This window comes from Poromitra crassiceps (assembly GCF_964638095.1).
Source record: "Poromitra crassiceps genome assembly, chromosome: 17".
NCBI lineage: Eukaryota > Metazoa > Chordata > Actinopteri > Beryciformes > Melamphaidae > Poromitra > Poromitra crassiceps.
The window spans coordinates 3,015,531-3,035,587 of NC_139635.1; the positions used below are offsets into that span (position 1 = coordinate 3,015,531).

Consider the following 20,057-nt stretch of genomic DNA (forward strand, 5'->3'; position numbering starts at 1 on the left):
AAACTTTCACCAATCTAATAGGCTATATTTTTCTAGCTGATGCATAGAACATTATTTTCACTTTGATCTTGCTATAGTGTAGCGTATTTACATGCTTGCAGTATTGAAACTGCAGTTAGATTGGTTTGAGAAGCATAATAATATGGAATAATAGCCTATAATGCAGACAGACAGGCTGGATGAAGGGAGGGGGGGGGGGGGGGGCAGAGCGTTTGGCTTTCGTCTGGTTTTGCGGGATCACTGGAATTGGAGCTAAAAAGGCAAGCGTGCGATTCGTTTATTGCACTTATCCAATGAGCATGACGGTGCATAATTTTACGCCTAAAAGGCGTGGTTGTAATGCTTTGGGCTGCATCTAGCGCCAGACGACGATATCAAGTGCGCCTTTCCACGCCCACTGCTTTGATCTGCGCCTGCCGCTCGGCCTAGAAACTGCGCCGATGCAACGATAGGGGCCATAGCTCCTAGCTACACACACACAGCTCCTAGCTACACACACGTCCAGTCCGCTTCCTCGTATCTTCAGACTGGCTCCCCACCCGAGACCGGAAGTCCCCTACACACTGGCTGGTCCGCTGCCTTCACGTAACGTCGTAATCGCCACGACATGTCACACTCTGGGTCGCTACAATACAGACCAGCCTCAAATTAATACCAGGTGGTTCCTCTAAATTCAATGCCTGCATGACCATACACAAACATACAAAAACGTAATTCTTTGTGTTCTATTTCTACACATTTAAACTTTTTACATTTCTATTTAATTGTCATTAATCCAGAAAAAACGATCAATAAATAAATAAATAATAATAACCAATAATTATAATTAATTATTGTGTTTCTGTTTCCACTGTTGATCTAACTTTTAGTTGTTCTGCGATATTAATTAAGTGTGACCTTACGAGAAATGCTGAGCAGGTCTTGGACCTCTAAAAGGCAAGCAGCCAGACACTAGGAGAGTTTACAGAAAAATAATCTTTATTCACAATTTCTGTTAATGACAGTTTCTATTCCAAGAGAGGCAAGTTGAATATACAAAAATAATCTTCTCTTTGTGCAACAGGTTCACAAATGTCTTTCCTGAATAATCCTAGGCTACAGCAGTGACCACATGATCATCCTAGAATAACAACACAACACAACCATGGCCGTAACTAGCTATGAGAACGGGGAGGTCCGGACCTCCCCTAATATTTCAGAGGAATTTTTTTTTTTTTTTTTTTTTTTTTTTATAAAACAATCTGCATGGAAAAGCATGAAAAACACGGGATCGCTTTTATTTTGAAACGAAAGGCAGGTCAGGCAGGAAGTCATCTGACGCCGTGTCCGCGGTAACTTGATTCCGAGAGAGCAGCAGCATGGTGGTGAGTGATGACTGTCTGTCTGCCTGGCGAGATAATTGAAGGTGAGCGAGCTGCGAGACAGTGAGCGAGTGAACGACAGACAGTGAGTGACACTGACAGATTTTTTAGCAACAACCAAGAAAGTAAGTGTCTAGTCTGTCTCTTAAGTAATGTTACCTGTGTGACACGTTGGGATGCTACTGGCTAATCATGCATGATGCCAATTGCCAAGCTCCCGAAGTCAGGTATGCAGGTGGCTATATGCATGGTTTCAGTTTCATGACCCAATAAGTAACAAAAAGAGGTGGTGTAAAGTTAAAAACAACATAATATATTTTATTTTATTTTTCAATCGTTCCTATCAGGAATAAATAAATGTCCCTCTGTATGTTTTTTTTAATTATCGATGATGACTTTGTGTGTTGTGTACGGCTTGGGTTGTGTACCTGTGTTTGTAGGTGTCATTTTGATATGAATTTGGCTAAAACAGTTTGTGTTTGTTAGTTACAATTATGTTGACAGGAGAGCTGAGCAGGTGGTGACATGAAAGAGAATATACTGAATAATGACATCACAACAGTATAATCCTAATGTTGATTTAAAATGATATATTACTCTAAATATGGCTAAAAAAGGGGGGAAAAAACCCTCAAATTTTTTCCGGCGGCGCCCTTGCGGGCGGCACCGAATGCGCCTCCCCTTGCTGGACCTCCCCTATTTCGGAACCCTGGTTACGGCCCTGAACACAACAGGAACAATATTAACCACACACATAAAATACATCCCCCATGTATACAAATGAATAAATAAACTGCCCACTTCCCAAGCAGTAGCAGCAATGCTCACCCCTTAACGGAGATTAGAGGTCTCACTCTGGACTCGAGCTGCAAAGCCCCGGGACCCACCGCTACGACCAACGGCGCTAGGAAGAGTCACAGCCCATTAACCCTCTGACACATTTAAACATCTTGACAAGCATCCGGACACATCGATTAGAAAGAAAATGCAAACAACATATAAACAATAATAAAATACCTGCGCAACACTGGCACGTGCCTACCCCCCTCCGTGAAGCCTGCCTGGCCGATAACTCCTTCCTGGAAATAGTTAATCACCCATCAAGCCCACATTCAGACACTTCACTAATGTTTTAGAATATTCGTGCACAAAAGTACTGGCATACTCACACGTCCTGATAAATCAAACAGCTTCGCTATAAGCGTGCCTCGCTGTAGCTCACAGTGCCGCTCCGGTATTAACGTCTCGGCTGTAGTTCACTGTGTGCCGTGCTGACTCCGGGTCACACAACTCAAAATGCAGCGCCTGAGTGCCACACGTCCCGACTCAAGCGACCAGCGCGCGTCTAGATTCAAAGAGAAATGTTTGCTCGTGCTATGCCGGCGGAAATACAAAACAAGGAAACCTAGGTCCGCCCACATCCCTGTCCGACACGCAACCCGACCTGCGTTAATCGGTTCCACCCGGCCACATAAGCAAAGTAATTAAAACATCTTGGCCGTTTCTCAATACCAAGAATGCATTCTTGTTCTTGGGTTCTTGGGGAGAACGTTCTTGCTAGTCGTTCTTGGAAGAATGAACTTGCTAGGTCACAAGCACACATGACGCTGTTGGCAGTTTGAGACGATGCGTTCTTGAGGGTATTGCGCAATACCAGCGCAGAGGCCGCCTGTTGGTAAAGTGGCACTTATTGAAACCTACTACCCTGCTTGTAGGCATCAAAAGTAATCAGAAATGAATTTAGTGATGAAATAAAACTTTAAATTGTAAAAAACTTTCCAGAGCTTATGGCGTCTTCTCTGCTGCGTTCTGCCTCTGCTTATGCCGAAATGCATGCTGGGATATCTGCCTTGCCAAGTTGACACAAGTCACCAACCAGAGCATCCTCGGTAAAGTGGGCGTGTCGAGAACACATCCGGGAATTTTAAGCGTTCTTGGCGAAATGTGAACTTTGTATTGGAATAGTACTTGGGCTGCGACTGATGACGTTTCACAGGGACACAAGAACGCAAGAACACACAAGAACGCTTATTGAGAAACGGCCCTTGTGTATTTCCTCTTTTGTTATTTCCCCTCACCAAACGCGCGTGAATGCACCACAAGTAGCATTTACCTCGTTAAATGTTGGAATTACGAGTTTACAAGAGACACTGAAGGCAGCATTCAGGGGTCTGCCCAGACTGAGTGCGCATGCGTGTTTCAACCACCTTAAACTGACGTCAGCGCTCCAGAGAAGAACCTAGACGTGTCCCTCTTCTTCAGTCAGATCGTAAGTAAAGCGTAAAGTCAGAATCTCTCTCGTATCTCAAGGTAAGTACAGTATTTTCAGATAGTTGCTTTATTGTGTTCGGTGTGTGTATTTGTTGTCTGTATGCTAACACTGCCCAGGCCCTGTGTGTTTTCCCAGAGCTCTGTTTAGCTTGAGAAAAGTAACATTAGTAAGAAAACCCGTGATGGAAGCTCCACCACGCCAAACCTCATGCAAAAATATGTCGCTGCAAAGTGCTCAGTGTGCTGACAAATATACATAACGCTAATTTAACTGATTAAATATGATTTCACCTGAGATTAAACCCTTCCAATCGGCATGTATCCATTCAGCCAAACAGCTCATATTGTATTATATTACAAAGACATCTCACTTTGTAATATAATAAAGTGGAAATAAGGCTGAAGCATCTCCAACTGTCATAATGTTTAGCGGGGAATTATATGGCGAATGGAAAAGGCTCTCTCAGCGTCCTGAGTCAGGTTTTAAACGTTGTGTAGGCTGCCAATAAACTAGGGAAGTAACACGATATAAAAAAGTTAATGGGCATCAGTCCCCCCCCCCCCCCCCCCCCCCCCCCACATAGCTTAATGTGACGCAGTGACTCCAAATCAATGCCAGAAATGATTACTACAATGGACAAATAGGACACACTAATTCATATTGAGTGATTGTGCTTCTTATATTTTAGATTAATATTTTGATTGAAAATTCACATTTTATTTCATTGTGATGCAGTGACTCCAAAGCACTAAAATCCAATATAAAGAAGTGTATCCTAGTGTCCAGTGTAATAATAATTTCTGGTGTTGATTGAGTCACCGCCTCAGCCTATATGGAAATTATATTATGGATCCTTGAAAAGTCATAGGAAATTGTATCCATGAAAATATGTAAGAACCAACTACAAAACATCGTGGTTTGAAAGATGTTTGGCAGGCAGACAGAAAAGCTTTGCTGGTATTTTATATTTAATTTGGAGATGTGAGCTTTGTTTTGGTCTCTCTTCCTGCAGAATAAAGCTTCCACCATGCACCAGATCATGCAGTTTGTGTTGTTTTGTTTTCTCTTCCTGCAGAATAAAGCTTCCACCATGGACCAGATCATGCAGTTTGTGGAGCCCAGCAGGCAGTTTGTGAAGGATTCAATCCGTCTGGTGAAAAGATGCACCAAGCCAGACAGGAAAGGTAAAGTTATATGCACCAAACCAGACAGACATTACCAGAAATTAATGGATGACGTGGAGGCGTGAACCATCCGAGGTGAGCTTATACCATGGTCACTTGCCAAAGAAACAAAACACATGGGCAACCGACTAATACCTGGCACAATCATTACCATCGCGTCAATAGAAACATGTTTCATTGCTCCAGTAAATAGGACGAGCCTTGGATACCAGTTAGCAATGGGACGTAATATAGTCCACTCAGCCCTTTGGCTCAGAACATTACATAACATTGCATACGGCTGACAAACAATACATATAATTTACAGTATGTTTAACAACAAGACCGGCTAGCTATCCAGCCATGTCATTGTGCCCAAATCAATAAAAAACAAAAATCACAAACGATAAAATAGGCTCTGTCGGCCGCAGCCTACTACATACAGCCTGCGTTGACGAGGCAAACTGCCTTGGGAAAAACGTGAGTTTTAACCAACTGCTTTATTTAGTGTGGGCTTTTTTTTACCAGTTTTAATTAGAGAGCGAGTGTTTTAGAGTTGGAGACCTCATACAATGATCAGTAAAAACCTTGTGATCAACACTGACAGAATCCTAACCACCTTACCTCACAACAGGCTGAGCGAAAAAGTGACAGTGTGGCTAGCAGCACCGTCCGCAAAACTCAATTGGGGAAACATTGATTTTTAACTAGAAGGCTTTAGATTTAATCTGTGAGAACATTTATCTTCCAAAAGGAAATAAATCATAATCGAAATGCTATGGAGGAATTAGCTAATCACCGCAGAGCTGCACAAATCAGTTGGTTGCTTTCTCCCTGTATGACAACGCTATATGTTCCTCAGCCGTGCTGCTCAGAGCCCGGCTTCTGTCAGCTGAGGTGGTTCTTCAGATCTCCGAAAACAAAAATCTGGGGCCAGTTGCACAAAGCAAGCACCTTAAGTTAAGATTTTCCTCAGTCCGATTTTAAGGTGTCCATAAAATAAAATCGGTTGCACAAAACACCCTTAAATCTTGTGTTTACGTTTTCCTTAAAATGTTTAACCTTAAGGAGAAGATTTAAGGGTGTTTTGTGCAACCGATTAGATTTTATGGACATTTTAAAATCGGACTAAGGGAAATCTTAACTTAAGGTGCTTTGTGCAAATTTCTAAATAGCAGTTATTTTGGTAGACATGAGCACACAAGGGTAAATCTAAATGGTTACTTTGACTAAAAAAATTAGAGCAGAATGGCTCTGCTGTAAAATCCTCTATACGGAGTGAGACCATGGCTGAGACGCAGCGCATTGATTTATGAACGGTGAACAGACCGTTTTACTGGAACTGCTTAGTTAGGTGTACATTATCAGAAAATAATGGACACCTTGCACCTTGCGCGCTCGATTCCTAGGCTCGCCCGCTGCGCGGGGTTGCCCGCCCTGCAGCTCGCATACGCAGCTTGACTGCTGCGCGGCCTCGCCCGCAGCTCCCTCAGTCTCTCCCCCCTCTCCCTACTCCCTCAGTCTCTCCCCCCCCCCCCCCCCCCCGTGCTCCATTCCTAGTCAATGGGGGTAGTCCGACCGGCTCCAGCAGTGACCAATGCATGAAAAACACACAGAGGTCGTATGGTGAGAGAGCTCGGGGGACGCAGCCCTACGTCACGCTCTGCTGGCTAATCTAGACGGCACACACACACAGGCACAGAGCTCTGCTGTTTCACTCCTGTCCTCTCCTCTCCTCTCCTCTCCTCTCCTCTCCTCTCCTCTCCTCTTCTCTTCTCTTCTCTCTCAAAACAATACAAATCCTCCAGTTAGTTTCAAAAATCTCTTTTTTCCTCCTTGACTTTGAAAACTGAGATGTGCTACCCTTTCAGCCTTTTTTGAACATATTTTGGATTTTGGGTTTGGCACTCCACTGAGAAACCCATTGTTGAAGCGCAACCTTCTTTTTCCCTCCAGTTAGTTTGTCAATGAAAGCCTGCCTGCCTCAACACTCGTCTTTTCCTGGTTCGATGTACAAAGACCAGGGGCCCTATCTTTGCAAAAGCGGTAATTTAGCGTTTGCGCTCGTTTAACGCCGTGCACTAGGGTTTAATCCCGGGAAACGCCATCCAACCCATTTCCCGTTTCCCGGAAAATGAATGACGGGAAACCTGGAAAAAATGTTGTTGTATTTTTACATGCAGAACATATTGGAATAGGCCTATATTTAGAAATATGCCGACAGTTTACTTCCTTAAATGATGTAGCCTATGTTTTAAAATAACATGTCATATATTAGGCTACTGTAAGCATTGTAACGTCATTAAATCATCACGATGTAGGCCTATATGCATTTCGGAGACATCAAAGTGAATCAATCAACCAACAATCAATCAATTATCTATTTATATAGCGCCAAATAACGACATATTGCAGTCAGATTTTAATACTAGCTTCTCTGACAACAATGCTAGAGCCAGTAATTGGAAATTTGATATCCTTTGCAGAGTGGAATTAATTTCTGATTTTATTTCGGCGTGTTTTGGCCATGCGCCTTTGTGCGCTGTGCGCCGGTGGAACACACTGAAAGCTTATTGCACATAGCCTAATAAACACAAAGCCCGCCCACGATGTTTCTTTTCTTTTCTCTACACTTCTGACTTGCTTGAGGGGATTGTGCCATGACCGTTAATGCAATAGCCTACGAGACGGCGATTGAGCACCGTGCAAACTTCACCAGCGGTGAAAACGACAATCAGCCCAGCCATGCGTACTCGGTTCGTGTGCTCCAGGTTGGGCATGATGGTCTGGTTGTAGGCAATGTCCGTGCACACACAGAGGGGTGGAGATAGTCTGATAAAGCCGTGCTCCGGTATGCGGTATGGAGATTATGACTGGGCACGGCTGGAAGAGGAGCGGTGCAGCCGCCAGAACACAGCAGCCCATATCCAAAAGCACACGGTGCCAGGTATCAGACAGCATTGATCTTGTGTGTAAAAGAGCGTGAAAACGGGTTGATCGACGCATTTACGGCTCCATTCCTTCGACGGCAGTTTCCACAACTCTCTAAGAAAATGTTTAACCTAGGCTACTACAGGATTTATTCATACGCCAATCCAGGCGATTGGTGAATTACTATATAAACCCTAACGGCACTATATAGCCTAATACATATAGGTACAGCCTAAAAACAGCCTAAAAAGTTTGTTATATTGCGATGTTTTGCCTTAATAAATATTAATGTCACCAAATAATACATTTGTCAGGTTGGGAAGGTATATTTCTCCTTGATGCATAAAACAAAACAAAAAAACAACAACAAATTTCCCGGGATTCCCGGGAAAGAGGGCTTCATTTCCCGTTTCCCGGTATGGCTCATTTTCGGGAAAAATATTAAAACCTACCGTGCACAATGCAAATTGGGGGCGCATGCCTGTGATAATTGTACTGGGCATAGGCGTGCCACATGCCAAAGCAGGCGTTGTGGGGATAGATGGCATTATCCTATCGTCAGCAGCGAACAATTACTTTGCACTAAGAGCTTTGAAAAGCACCTCTTACGCGCTAAATACCTCCCTGCGCTGGAGCGCACCATAATCTCCGTGCTGCGCAGCGCAGTGCAAAGTAAAATTCCTTTTGGATATGTCATTATGCACAGCCTTGCCATGCCAGCACATCAAATTCTGCTGCTAAAATTGGGTATTAGCAGATAATTCAGTGAGGCAATCAACTATAACTCACTGAGAGACTTTTATCACATCGCAAAGAGGGAAATGAATTGAGAAAACTTGTTGGACAATGGACATAGGCTATTCACCTTCATAACCCGGAGGGTCGTTGGCACCACAGACGATCTGTCAATAAGCTCTCTCCATCTCTCTCTGTCCTCGGCATGAGTGAGTCCACTCTATTACGCATGGAGAGAATTACAGCATATTGCATGCCTCGCGCAAACAGCGATCGCGAGATGGGAATCTGATTGGTTTTGATTGACGTAATGCCCAGTATTGCCTGGCCACACCTGTGAATAATTCTGGTACTTAAGACCGCCCAAATCCCATTTGTGCAGGCATTTTGGGGGCGCAGATGGGGATGCTGCCGTGCGGGGGTGCAAAACTCGGCATAACACCTGGACAAATGCGCAAGGCAGACCCCTATCTTCCCTATTTGCAAGCACAAATAGGGGATATCGCCTGTCCAAGATAGGGCACCAGAACACTTTCTATTTTCACTCGTCTTTTCCTGGTTCGCTGTTTTGAAGGGGAGAAGGCAGAAACTCTGTTTCACTCTTCTCTCAAAAAAATCACTCCTGTATATCTCTTTACAATAAAATTCCTGCTCTATACAGCCCCTGAAAGTTTCAGCCCGATCGCACGTAAAACGCCACAGCTGTGGTCGGACAAACCCACAGACAAAGTCCACATTGCAAAATGTATAGATAGATAGATTGATAGATAGATAGATAGATAGTAGGGGTGGGAATCACCAGATGCCCACGATACGATACTGAAACGATACTTGAGTCACGATACGATAGTATTGCGATACTGCGATATTTTCGATATTGCGATATATCGATATTGCGATATATTGAATATTGCGATATTTCGATATATTGCGATTTCTTACTTTTTCAACTGCAAATGATGTCCCCAAAGGAAAACTTTGTCAACATCTGGTTTATATAAGAACAATTTTTCAGTCTGTACATCTGACTTCAACCATTTTATTGCAGCAACATTGTCAAGTAGACAGACCAACAACTTTCATAAAGTCATGTCATAGTTGCATGCACCTGACAAACTGAACTGTTTGTTACATTCTACTTACAGTCCACCTTAACTGGATGTGTGTGTGGACTACTGTACTTATGTAGTTTTTGCAACTTCACTTCACTTACACAAAACATTTTGTGCAGCCCATTCAGTAACTGGGGAATTTGTAAATGACTGTTATGACAAAACTGTTACTGTTAAAACAAAATGAAAATATGCTACCGTTTGTTTACTGCTGGCCTTGGAACTAAAGTTTATAGTAGCCCGGTGGCCTGGCATGGCCTGCAAAAAAATTTTTTTTTTATTTATTTTTTATTTTATTTTTTGCAATATCGATATTTGGCGTCCAAATATCGATACGATATCGTCAGGCAAAATATCGCGATACTGTGGTGTATCGATTTTTTCCCCCACCCCTAATAGATAGATAGATAAATAAGAACAATGTTGTCACTCTAAAAGTTTTTCTGGAAATGCAGGCAACTGTCCCGCATTATAATGCGAGAACCGATGGGACGAACATGCTGAATAGACAGACGACGGTCGAACGAACGCGCTGCACAGCTCATCTAGCTACCACAGATTTACCAACCTAGTTATTCGCGACATCGCTGCTGAGCGAATTGCATGACAAGCACATGCCCGAAGCAAGATGGACTGAATCAAGTTTTATTGTTTAACCTTTAAACAATCCTGGTTTCTAGTCAAAGTGTGAGTTGGTAACCACTGCAAATATCCATAAGTTAGCTTAATGCTACAGAAATGTAGCAAAACGAACTGTTAGCATGTTAGCCTGGGAGAATAACGTTAGGGGGTCTCCGACCCCAGACCCTAAACCTAACCTCTCCCACCAACCACACCTAACCCTAACTCAGACCCTAACCTCCCCCACCCCCCACGCCTAAATCTAACCTCTCCCGACCCCCACACCTAACCCAGACGCTAACCCTAAACCTAACCTCTCCCACCCCACCCCCCATGCCTAAACCTAACCTCTCCCACCCCCCACACCTAACCCAGACGCTAACCCTAAACGTAACCTCTCCCACCTCCCACGGCTAAACCTAACCTCTCCCACCCCCCACACCTAAACCTAACCTCTCCCACCAACCACACCTAACCCTAACCCAGACCCTAACCTCCCCCACCCCCCACGCCTAAATCTAACCTCTCCCAACCCCCACACCTGACCCAGACGCTAACCCTAAACCTAACCTCTCCCACCCCCCACGCCTAAACCTAACCTCTCCCACCCCCCACACCTAACCCAGACCCTAACCCTAAACCTAACCTCTCCCAACCCCCACACCTAAACCTAACCTCTCCCACCCCTCTAAAACCTCCCACCCCTGTAATACGTGGACAAAGAGTAGCATTTTGTCATTGAACTCGCTAGGCAGCGCTGAATACCTAGGTTGGTATTACTGTGGTTGCTAAATCTGTTGTAGCTACATGAGTTGCTGGCTGGGCTCTCCGGATCTGTGTAAGCACTTCCCAAAATGATTGTTGTGGCAAACATCCACGCATTGAAAGTACGTCATACTCCCAGACCTGGCGTAATCCATATAAAAGTCCGCTTTAACATGCTTTACCCGAAACAGAGAGCTAACATTCTATCGAAGTGAATGGAGTGGGTAGCTAATTAGCTTTGGACCAAACATGGACTTGAGTTTACCTAGCTGCTGGACACTAGGGGTGGGGGAAAAAATCGATTCACCTAAGTATCGCGATTTTTAATGTCACGATTTTTTTAATCAATCTTTTATTCCAGAATCGATAATCGCAATTTTTTTTTTTTTTTTTTTTGGGTGCTTGCAGTCAGGCCACTCACTGAACAGCAGGCCAGGCGCCGCCTACTGGTTTACTAGTGGTTTTATTACTTTATTAGTTAGTCTGAAGTAATAATTACACTTCAGGGTTAAAGTGGGTGCATCTCATTGTAAAATTGGACTTCAAACGGCCCAAATCTGGCTTCAAACGGCCCAAATTGGGCTTCAAACGGCCCAAATTTCACGCGCGTCGGCCCATATCGGCCTGGCCTGCTTGGTATCTAATGCCCGGCCTGAATTATGATCCCAGTCCGCCCCTGTTTTTAACTATATCGCCCAGGCCTACTCATGATATATAATATACAGTCTCTAGTGTATGATTCAACTTTTCCCATGTTCTAATCTAGTGTAAAAAAGCAAACAAACTGAAAAAATAAAAGAAAAAAATAAACAAAAATCGCAATAAATCGTAATATCGAATCGTAAATAATCGTAGAATCGCAATACTTAACACGTTCACTGCCAATGACGTGTTTTTACGTCAAACAAAATCCAACCGTTCACTGCCAATGACGTGTTTTTACGTCAAAAAAATCGTTTTTTTTTTTTTGACGGTCGGACGTTGATCTAACCCTTTTACGTCTCCTATACCAGAATTGGAGGTATTGAATGTGTATAATCTATTTTACCGACCCACTGAGTGGCGACATGTCTCTCCACAGTAGGAAGAGGCGAGCCAAAACTGGAGGGAAAAGCGCGAGGAAGCCGTTCTCATACTGTAAAATTGATGGCGAAAACGCTTTCACTTTCGCGCTAACGCACAGCGGTGGCAACGGTGGGGGGTTCCAAGAATAGATTGGATGCACACTTTGAAACACGCACCATAAATAAGCCCAGAATCGCAAGAGCTTCATCAGAGCTCTCAACCGGACCGCCAAGAAACGAGCGAAACCTATCCAGCGAGCCCCATCCAGACTGCCAGGCAGCAGCCAGGCTGCAGCAACTCGTTTGTCACAGACCCGCTGCAGAGCCAAGGAGGGCGGAGGAGAACGCCCACGGAGGGAGGAGTTGGAAGCAGAGGGGGGTTTCCTGCTGTTATGGAGGAAATTACTGTTCAAAACTATTGTTTAGATGTCTGACGTCTTACTGATGCCAAAAATGAATGGTTAAAGTGACTGTTCTATCGAATTTCACAAAAAGCCGTTTATCTCAGAATAATTTTTCTGATGCTGAAACCATGCTGTATTCAACTGCTAATGCTTACATAACTACTAACTCTACAAACTAACTCTTTTAGACAGAGAAAGCACACATTCTATTAGTTCTTTTGAGATATTGTGTGTTCACAAAATCTTAGCAGAAAAGAATCCTCGGGTCTTGAAAGATGAGCCAGAATCCTCAAAAAAAAACCTCTGGCAGAACCTACCTACAGTAAAAAAAAAAACGGCTGGCAGTGAATGTGTTAACACGTTCACTGCCATTGGCGAGTCAACTCGTCAAGCAGAAACCAACGGTTGACTGCCAATGGCAAGTCAACTCGTCAAGGACGTTGATCTAACCCTTTTACATCTCCTATATAAATATGGGAGCCACCGAACGTGTACAACCCATTCCACCGACCCGCTAAGTGGCGACAGTGCTCTCCAGACTATTGAAAGCCGAGCCAAAACTGCAGGGAAAAGCCTGAGGAAGCCATTCTCATACTGTAGGCGAAAACGCTTTCGCGCTGGAGCACAACGGTGGCGCACAACGGTGGGGGGTTCCAAAAATAGACTGGGTGGAACACACTTTGAAACACGCAGCATAAAGCCCAGAATCGCAAAAGCTTCATCAAAGCTCTCAACCGAAACCCCAAGAAACGAGCGAGCCCATCCAGACTCGCCCGACGAGGGGCAGCCAGGCAGCACAGACAACAGAAACGAGCTTGTGACAGACCCGCTGCAGCCACGGAGGGAGGAGGAGAACACACACGGAGGGAGGAGTTTGAAGGAGAGGGGGGTTTCCTGCTGTTATGGAGGAAATTACTGTTCAAAACTATTGTTTAGATGTCTGACGTCTTACTGATGCCAAAAATAAATGGTTAAAGTGACTGTTCTATCGAATTTCACAAAAAGGCATTTTTCTCACCTTCCATTTTCAGATGCTGAAACCATGCTGTATTCAACTGCTAATGGCTTCATAACTACTAACTCTACAAACTAACTCCTTTAGACAGAGAAAGCACACATTCTATTAGTTCTTTTGAGATATTTTGTGTTCACAAAATCCTAACAGAAAATAATCCTCGGCTCTTGAAAGATGAGCCAGAATCCTAAAAAAAAAACCTTGGCAGAAGCTACCTACAGTATTGAAAAAACGGCTGGCAGTGAATGTGTTAAGAATCGTAATATAAATCGAATCGGCACCCAAGAATCGTGATAGTATCGAATCGGGAGATAAGTGAATCGCCACAGCCCTACTGGACACGCACCCAATTTGCATTGCACGTGGCGTTAAACGAGCGCAAAACCAGCACAAACGCTAAATTATCGCTTTTGCGACGATAGGGCCCAAAGAGATTAACAAAGAGAGAACAGACACACAGAGCAGTGCTGCTGTTATTGTGCTGGAGTGGAATAATGGTGGAACAAACTATTACCTTCGGTTCTTATCAATTTAAGTTCTTTAAAACAAATGATGACGTACATACAGTATCAAGTAGTATCAAAACATCTCCAGTCAAACGATACTTTTTTGTAAACAGATCTAGAAAAAAATGCTATTTGTATGGTTTTGCTCACAGCCAATCACCGGAAGCATTCTTCGATTTAATGCAATGTGTGATTGGCCCACGACCACAGCAGCTACAACCAGGGGCATAGTGGGGGGTAAACCCTAGTAAACTCACTTTACCCACCTGTTTGAAATGAGGCAGAGAGTTTACTCCTCTATTTTCAGATAATCTGTATCAATCAATGCTAATGATAGATACCCACCTGTGTATTTACCCCCTGGCTACAACCAGTACAGTCTGTGGTGGTGAAATCGTTGCTTTCTCATCCCACAGAGTTTCAGAAGATCGCCATGGCAACAGCGATCGGCTTCGCCATCATGGGCTTCATCGGATTCTTTGTCAAACTCATCCACATCCCCATCAACAACATCATTGTGTGAGTACATGCTGACGCACGCCTTTTTATTATTTTTGTATTCTTTTATTGTTATTATCTTACATTTGTTAACTAACACGTCTTAATATAGGACACATAAAACATTCCTGTAAGCCATTTTCGATCCTGAACCATAGTGGAATATTTATTACAGCAGTGGTTCTCAAACTTTTTTGACTTCAGGGGCGTCCGGGTAGTGTAGCGGTAGATTCCCTGCCTACCAACACGAGGGTCGTAGGTTCGCACCCCCGTGTTACCTCCGGCTTGGTCGGGCGTCCATACAGGCACGATTGGCTGGTGTCTGCGTGTGGGAAGCCGGATTGGGGGTATTGTTGTCCTGGTGGCTGCACTAGCGCCTCCTCTGGTCGGTCGGGGTGGAAGGGAACTGGTGGGAATAGCATAGCGTGATCCTCCCATGTGCTACAGTGAAGCTCCCCCTGTCAAGTAAAAAGAAGCGGCTGCCAGCTCCGCCTGTGTCAGAGGAAGCATGGTGGTAGTCTACGGCTCTCCACAGATCGGCAGAGGGTGGAGCAGCATGGGGATACAGTAGCATGGTTGAGGATAGTTGAAAGTAGTAGTAGACTCCCCTGAATAAATAAAGGTTAAAAAAGTAGATCTGACAGACAGCAATGTGTGTTAGCATCTGCAGTCCTCCAGCATGGACTCAACTTGCTTTGTACTCATATCATAGTACCGGCGCCTAGACTCTACTGGCTCTTAATAGTACCTGTTGGTTTTCCAGTGCATAGCAACGCGGCAGGAAATAAATAGTCACAGTGATCCTAATGTTATGCATGTACTGTTGAAGTCCATACACACGGCGGCTGTGGCTCAGGAGGTAGAGCGGGTCGTCCACTAATTAGAAGGTTGGTGGTTCGATCCCTGGCTCCTCCAGTCCGCATGTCCTTGGGCAAGACACTGAACCCCAAATTGCTCCCGATGGCAGTGCCAGCACCCTGCGTGGCAGCTGGCCACCTTCGGTGTGTGAATGGGTGAATGAAGGCACATTGTAAAGCGCTTTGGATAAAAGCGCTTTATAAATGCAGTCCATTTACCATCCATACATGGAACTTTGAACTAGTTATTTAATACTGATGCCTCTATATGACCTGCATTAGCAAATGAGACCATCAGCTAAGAGATTTGATATTTCTAGTGATTCTAAATGCGTGTGCGCAGATCGGGACAGCCGGAGGAGGCTCTGAGTTCAGGCCTAAATTCTGTCCGAAAAAACCCAACAACCTGAAAACAGCCATCTGTTAAGGCTAAAGGCTTTATCACATTAAGTCTGTATTTTTCGTTCCAAAATTGTGGCACGTTTTCAAATAAATACGACCTCATGTTGTGTCACTCACATTTACACACTGACTGGCAAGTTTTCAGAACAGGTTCGTTTTTCTGTGTTTTTCACATCAGTCGAAAGCCTTTTGTGAGCTGTTTGACCTGTTGTGTGAAAAAACCAGACTGTGTGCAAAAACTAAGCAAAGACACAGATTTGATTGAAGAAGAGGCTGGAGGCAGTAAGTAGGGGTTGGGGGAGGATCGATACAGCAGTATCGCGGTATTTTGTCTGACAATATATTGTATCGCACAAATGCCAAGTTTGCGATATTTTAATCTAAACTGTCATGTGCGTGCAACATTTATGAGAGGTTTTTATGACAGTGTTGGTCAGTCTGTCTGCTTGGCAATCCAATTTTGCCGCAATAAAAATGATTGAAGTGAGATTAACATTCTGGGAACTTTATCCCATTTGATAAAAACATGTCGACAATGTTTTTTCTCTCATGGGGACATCATTTGCAGTTGAAAAAAGGTCATATATGGCAATATTTTTTAAATCCCAATAATATCAGTCAGTTTATTTTCCATTTGCATCGTATTGTGAATTAAGTATCGTGATAATATTGTATCATAGGAAATCCGACACACATTAAGAGGGTAAGCTAAACTGTAGCTACCCTTAGCATAAAGTGTGCGCAAGATGATTCTCTCTGACCAATCAGTAGCTAGCGCGGTGCTCTCTCTCTCTGACCAATGTTAGCGCGGTGCTTGACAGTGGAATTAACTCGGACTGTAAATTCATTGCCTATTTAAAGCCTATTTAACTCGGACTGTAAATTTCATGCAAATTCATCGTAACATATTTAATATCCACGGAACACTCCTCCCCTCATGTACATATATTGTGTGTATATATATATATATACACTAGGGGTGGGGGAAAAAATCGATTCACCTAAGTATCGCGATTTTTAATGTCACGATTTTTTGAATCGATCTTTTATTCCAGAATCGATAATCGCTTGCACTGGGTGCTTGCAGTGAGGCCACTCACTGAACAGCAGGCCAGGCGCCGCCTACTGGTTTACTAGTGGTTTTATTACTTTATTAGTTAGTCTGAAGTAATAATTGCACTTCAGGGTTAAAGTGGGTGCATCTCATTGTAAAATTTGACTTCAAACGGCTCAAATCTGGCTTCAAACGGCCTGAATTATGATCCCAGTCCGACCCTGTTTTTAACTATATCGCCCAGCCCTACTCATTATATAATATACAGTCTCTAGTGTATGATTCAACTTTTCCCATGTTCTAATCTAGTGTAAAAAAGCAAACAAACTGAAAAAATAAAAGAAAAAAATAAACAAAAATCGCAATAAATCGTAATATCGAATCGCAATAATCGTAGAATCGCAATACTTAAGAATCGCAATATAAATCGAATCGGCACCCAAGAATCGTGATAGTATCGAATCGGGAGATAAGTGAATCGCCACAGCCCTAATATACACAGACACACACAAGTTATTTATATATATATATATATTTAAGCAATATAGCACGAGAGCAAGTGTGTTGTGGTGAATATATCCCGCTGATAAGCTGTTATCCCACGAGGCCGTAGGCCGAGTGGGATAACAGCTTATCAGCGGGATATATTCCACAACACACGCTGCTCGAGTGCTATATTGCTTTTATAAAACGGTTTCCAAGTATAATAATATAATAATAATAATACTATAAGTCCGACTGGCATTTTATTCTGATAGAGTCAGTTGAAACACTACTGTAAGGCGGGACCTCTAGCAAGAAGATAGACGTGCGGGTGATTTGATTGGATCGTTCTGGAGACTGTAGTCGACATTGGCCAATCCTGGCGCTTGCTGAGAGCTTTTTGCAAAGGCCGACACCAGAGCCGTATGCCGACACCAAGTAACGTTACGTCTTATTTAGAAATGCGGGGTTAAGAGTGAGGGCGCGCGAGAGAGGGGTTAAGACATTAGCCCGCGTCTATTCTTGTACAAAACATCATTTTCTGCTAAGTATTAGTAAAGTTATAAGCGAAGATCGATTCACAAGGATCTGAAAACTGTCTCCGCCATTTTGTTTTTGAGGTAACCAAAGCCTAAGAGAGTTGCGCCATCATGCGTCTGGCTGCAAGCGAGTAGCTTTTTGTTTTGACACTACTGTAAGGCGGGGCCTCTAGCAAGAAGATAGACGTGCGGGTGATTTGATTGGATCGTTCTGGAGACTGAAGTTGACATTGGCCAATCCTGGCGCTTGCTGAGAAGCTGAGAGCTTTCTGGAAAGCCCAACACGGAGCTCGAGCGCAGGGCTGCCTTTTAGTAAGAGAGTTGCCATGGCAACCAATAACCCATGGCCATGGGTTATTGAACTCGGTTACTGGAATTATACAATGGCTGTGAACCAATCAGATTGCTTGATTTGAGAGAGCCATTTTATAAATATATATATATATATATGATTTAACTTTATTTGATTGCACTTGCAACATTGTTTGTCATTTAGTTATCTTCCTACTTCTTTATCTCTGTATATTGTCCTGACCCCTACGCTGCATACAGACACTAATACAAACTCCTCGTATGTAACTTGCATACTGTGGCAATAAAAGTGTTACAGTGTAATGTTGTGTGTTACAGTGTAATCTTGTGTGTTACAGTGGGGGTTTCTAATTAACCACTTGTAATGTTGTGTGTTACAGTGGGGGTTAAATGGGATGGACTGCCTGTCAACTCCTGCCTGGACCACCTTCTGTGTAGGAGAATTCACCGCTGTCATCTACTTCTGTTATTGCTTTGTAAATAAATATGGCCAAAAAAACTATGTTTGTGTATTTACCAATGGTATTTACTATGCTTAATATACAAATCCATACATGTGGCAGTCTGCAGTACACAGGGTTCCCACAGTCACCATGGAAAACCTGGAAAAGTCATGGAATCTGCAAAATCCTTTAAAGTTTTGGAAAAGTCATGGAATTTTGTCTTTTTTTTCTATCGTTTTATTAAAAAAGAAAATATGGAAAATTCATGATTCCCCCAATAGCTTCCATGTAATGTGATACAGTGATTTCAAATCAATACCAGAAATTATTTCTACACTGGACAAATAGGACACACCTCTTTATATTGGATGTTTGTGCTTCTTGGAATTTATTTTTTAATTCATTGTGATGCAGTGACTAAAACACTAAAGTATCCAATATTTGTCCAGTGTAGTAATAATGTCTGGTATTGATTGACATTACATGGAAATTCTATTATGGATCCTTGAAAAGACTTGAATCACTATGCAAATATGAATGTAGTTGAACTACCAGCAAACTACTGCAAAAGTAGTAGTTGAACTCCATGTAGGCCTAGTTCAATACTCCCAACACTGTCCACAGGGTGGTGCTCCACTCCGCTCTCACAGTTCAAAGACATGAAACCCAGGTGAACAGATCACTCTAAATTAGCAACAGGTCTGAATGAACCCCTTTAAACCTGGCATTAAAATGTGCTTTTTGGTGACAGATTGCAATGGAATAGTACTTGACCTCATGAAAGTACAGGTGTAAACGCACCCAAGACACATTGAGGATGGATTGTGATCCGATTGGCCAAACCACCTCCGGAGGGTCAGGGACACAATTGTGACCGCATTGAACTCAAGTGGAAATGGAAATGTGTTCTCAATTCACATACAACAGTCAATGCTGTTTTTCTGCTGCTCTACGCTATGGAGCTTGTCTGATCTGCTCGCAATCGAATCTCGGTCTTAAAATGTATAGAGGGTATGCACACCCACTGAAACACGCCCCCTCAATCAGGAATGAGTGTCAAAATGAGTGTCAAGTTCCTCCCTGAGCAGCAGGTGTCAGTTATCTAGGCTGATTACTGCATTCAAGCTCAGTCTTGCTGTGACTCAGTGGGCGTGACCCCACAGTGACTTCTGCCTCTGTGACATCACGTGCATACCCTCTATAATGATGCCCGTCTTTTAGTCCTTTATGGCCTTGCCCCTCCACCAATGAGTCAAATTATGGGCATAAAGAACAATACCAGACTCACAATGTCAATATCCAGAGGGCACTGTGCGGTTCCATTTAGAAGGAGTGCGTTTGGTCATTCAGCATTCTCTGTCTGAGCCATGCAGCATTGGAACAGTCTGCCTTTAAATGTAAGGAGCTGTTCAACATTTGGACTATTTCAATAATGAGAGACTAGAAGGAAAGTACAATAAACTTTAATGATAAAACAAACAACACTTAGATTTGGCGTATGACTCCATGGTATGATGACG

The 20,057-nt window shown here is 43.3% G+C and overlaps 1 protein-coding gene across 2 annotated transcripts; it reads left to right on the forward strand.

Moving 5' to 3' along the window:
• Positions 1-3,573: 3,573 nt before the first annotated feature.
• On the forward strand, positions 3,574-18,733 carry LOC310792173 (protein transport protein Sec61 subunit gamma; the record flags this gene model as incomplete). 2 transcript variants are annotated; one of them, XR_014553485.1, is made up of 4 exons in its annotated part: positions 3,574-3,630; positions 4,709-4,817; positions 14,366-14,468; positions 18,475-18,733. XR_014553485.1 is itself a non-coding variant. In XM_083653899.1 (3 exons), the coding sequence occupies exons 2-3, from the start codon at positions 4,724-4,726 to the stop codon at positions 14,470-14,472; spliced, it is 201 nt and encodes a 66-aa protein (XP_083510025.1). In that variant the 5' UTR covers positions 3,612-3,671; positions 4,709-4,723. The 2 variants fall into 2 exon arrangements, 1 of the variants encoding a protein (XP_083510025.1); XM_083653899.1 differs by lacking the exon at positions 18,475-18,733 and having other exon boundaries at positions 3,612-3,671; positions 14,366-14,472.
• Between the last annotated feature and the right edge of the window lie 1,324 nt (positions 18,734-20,057).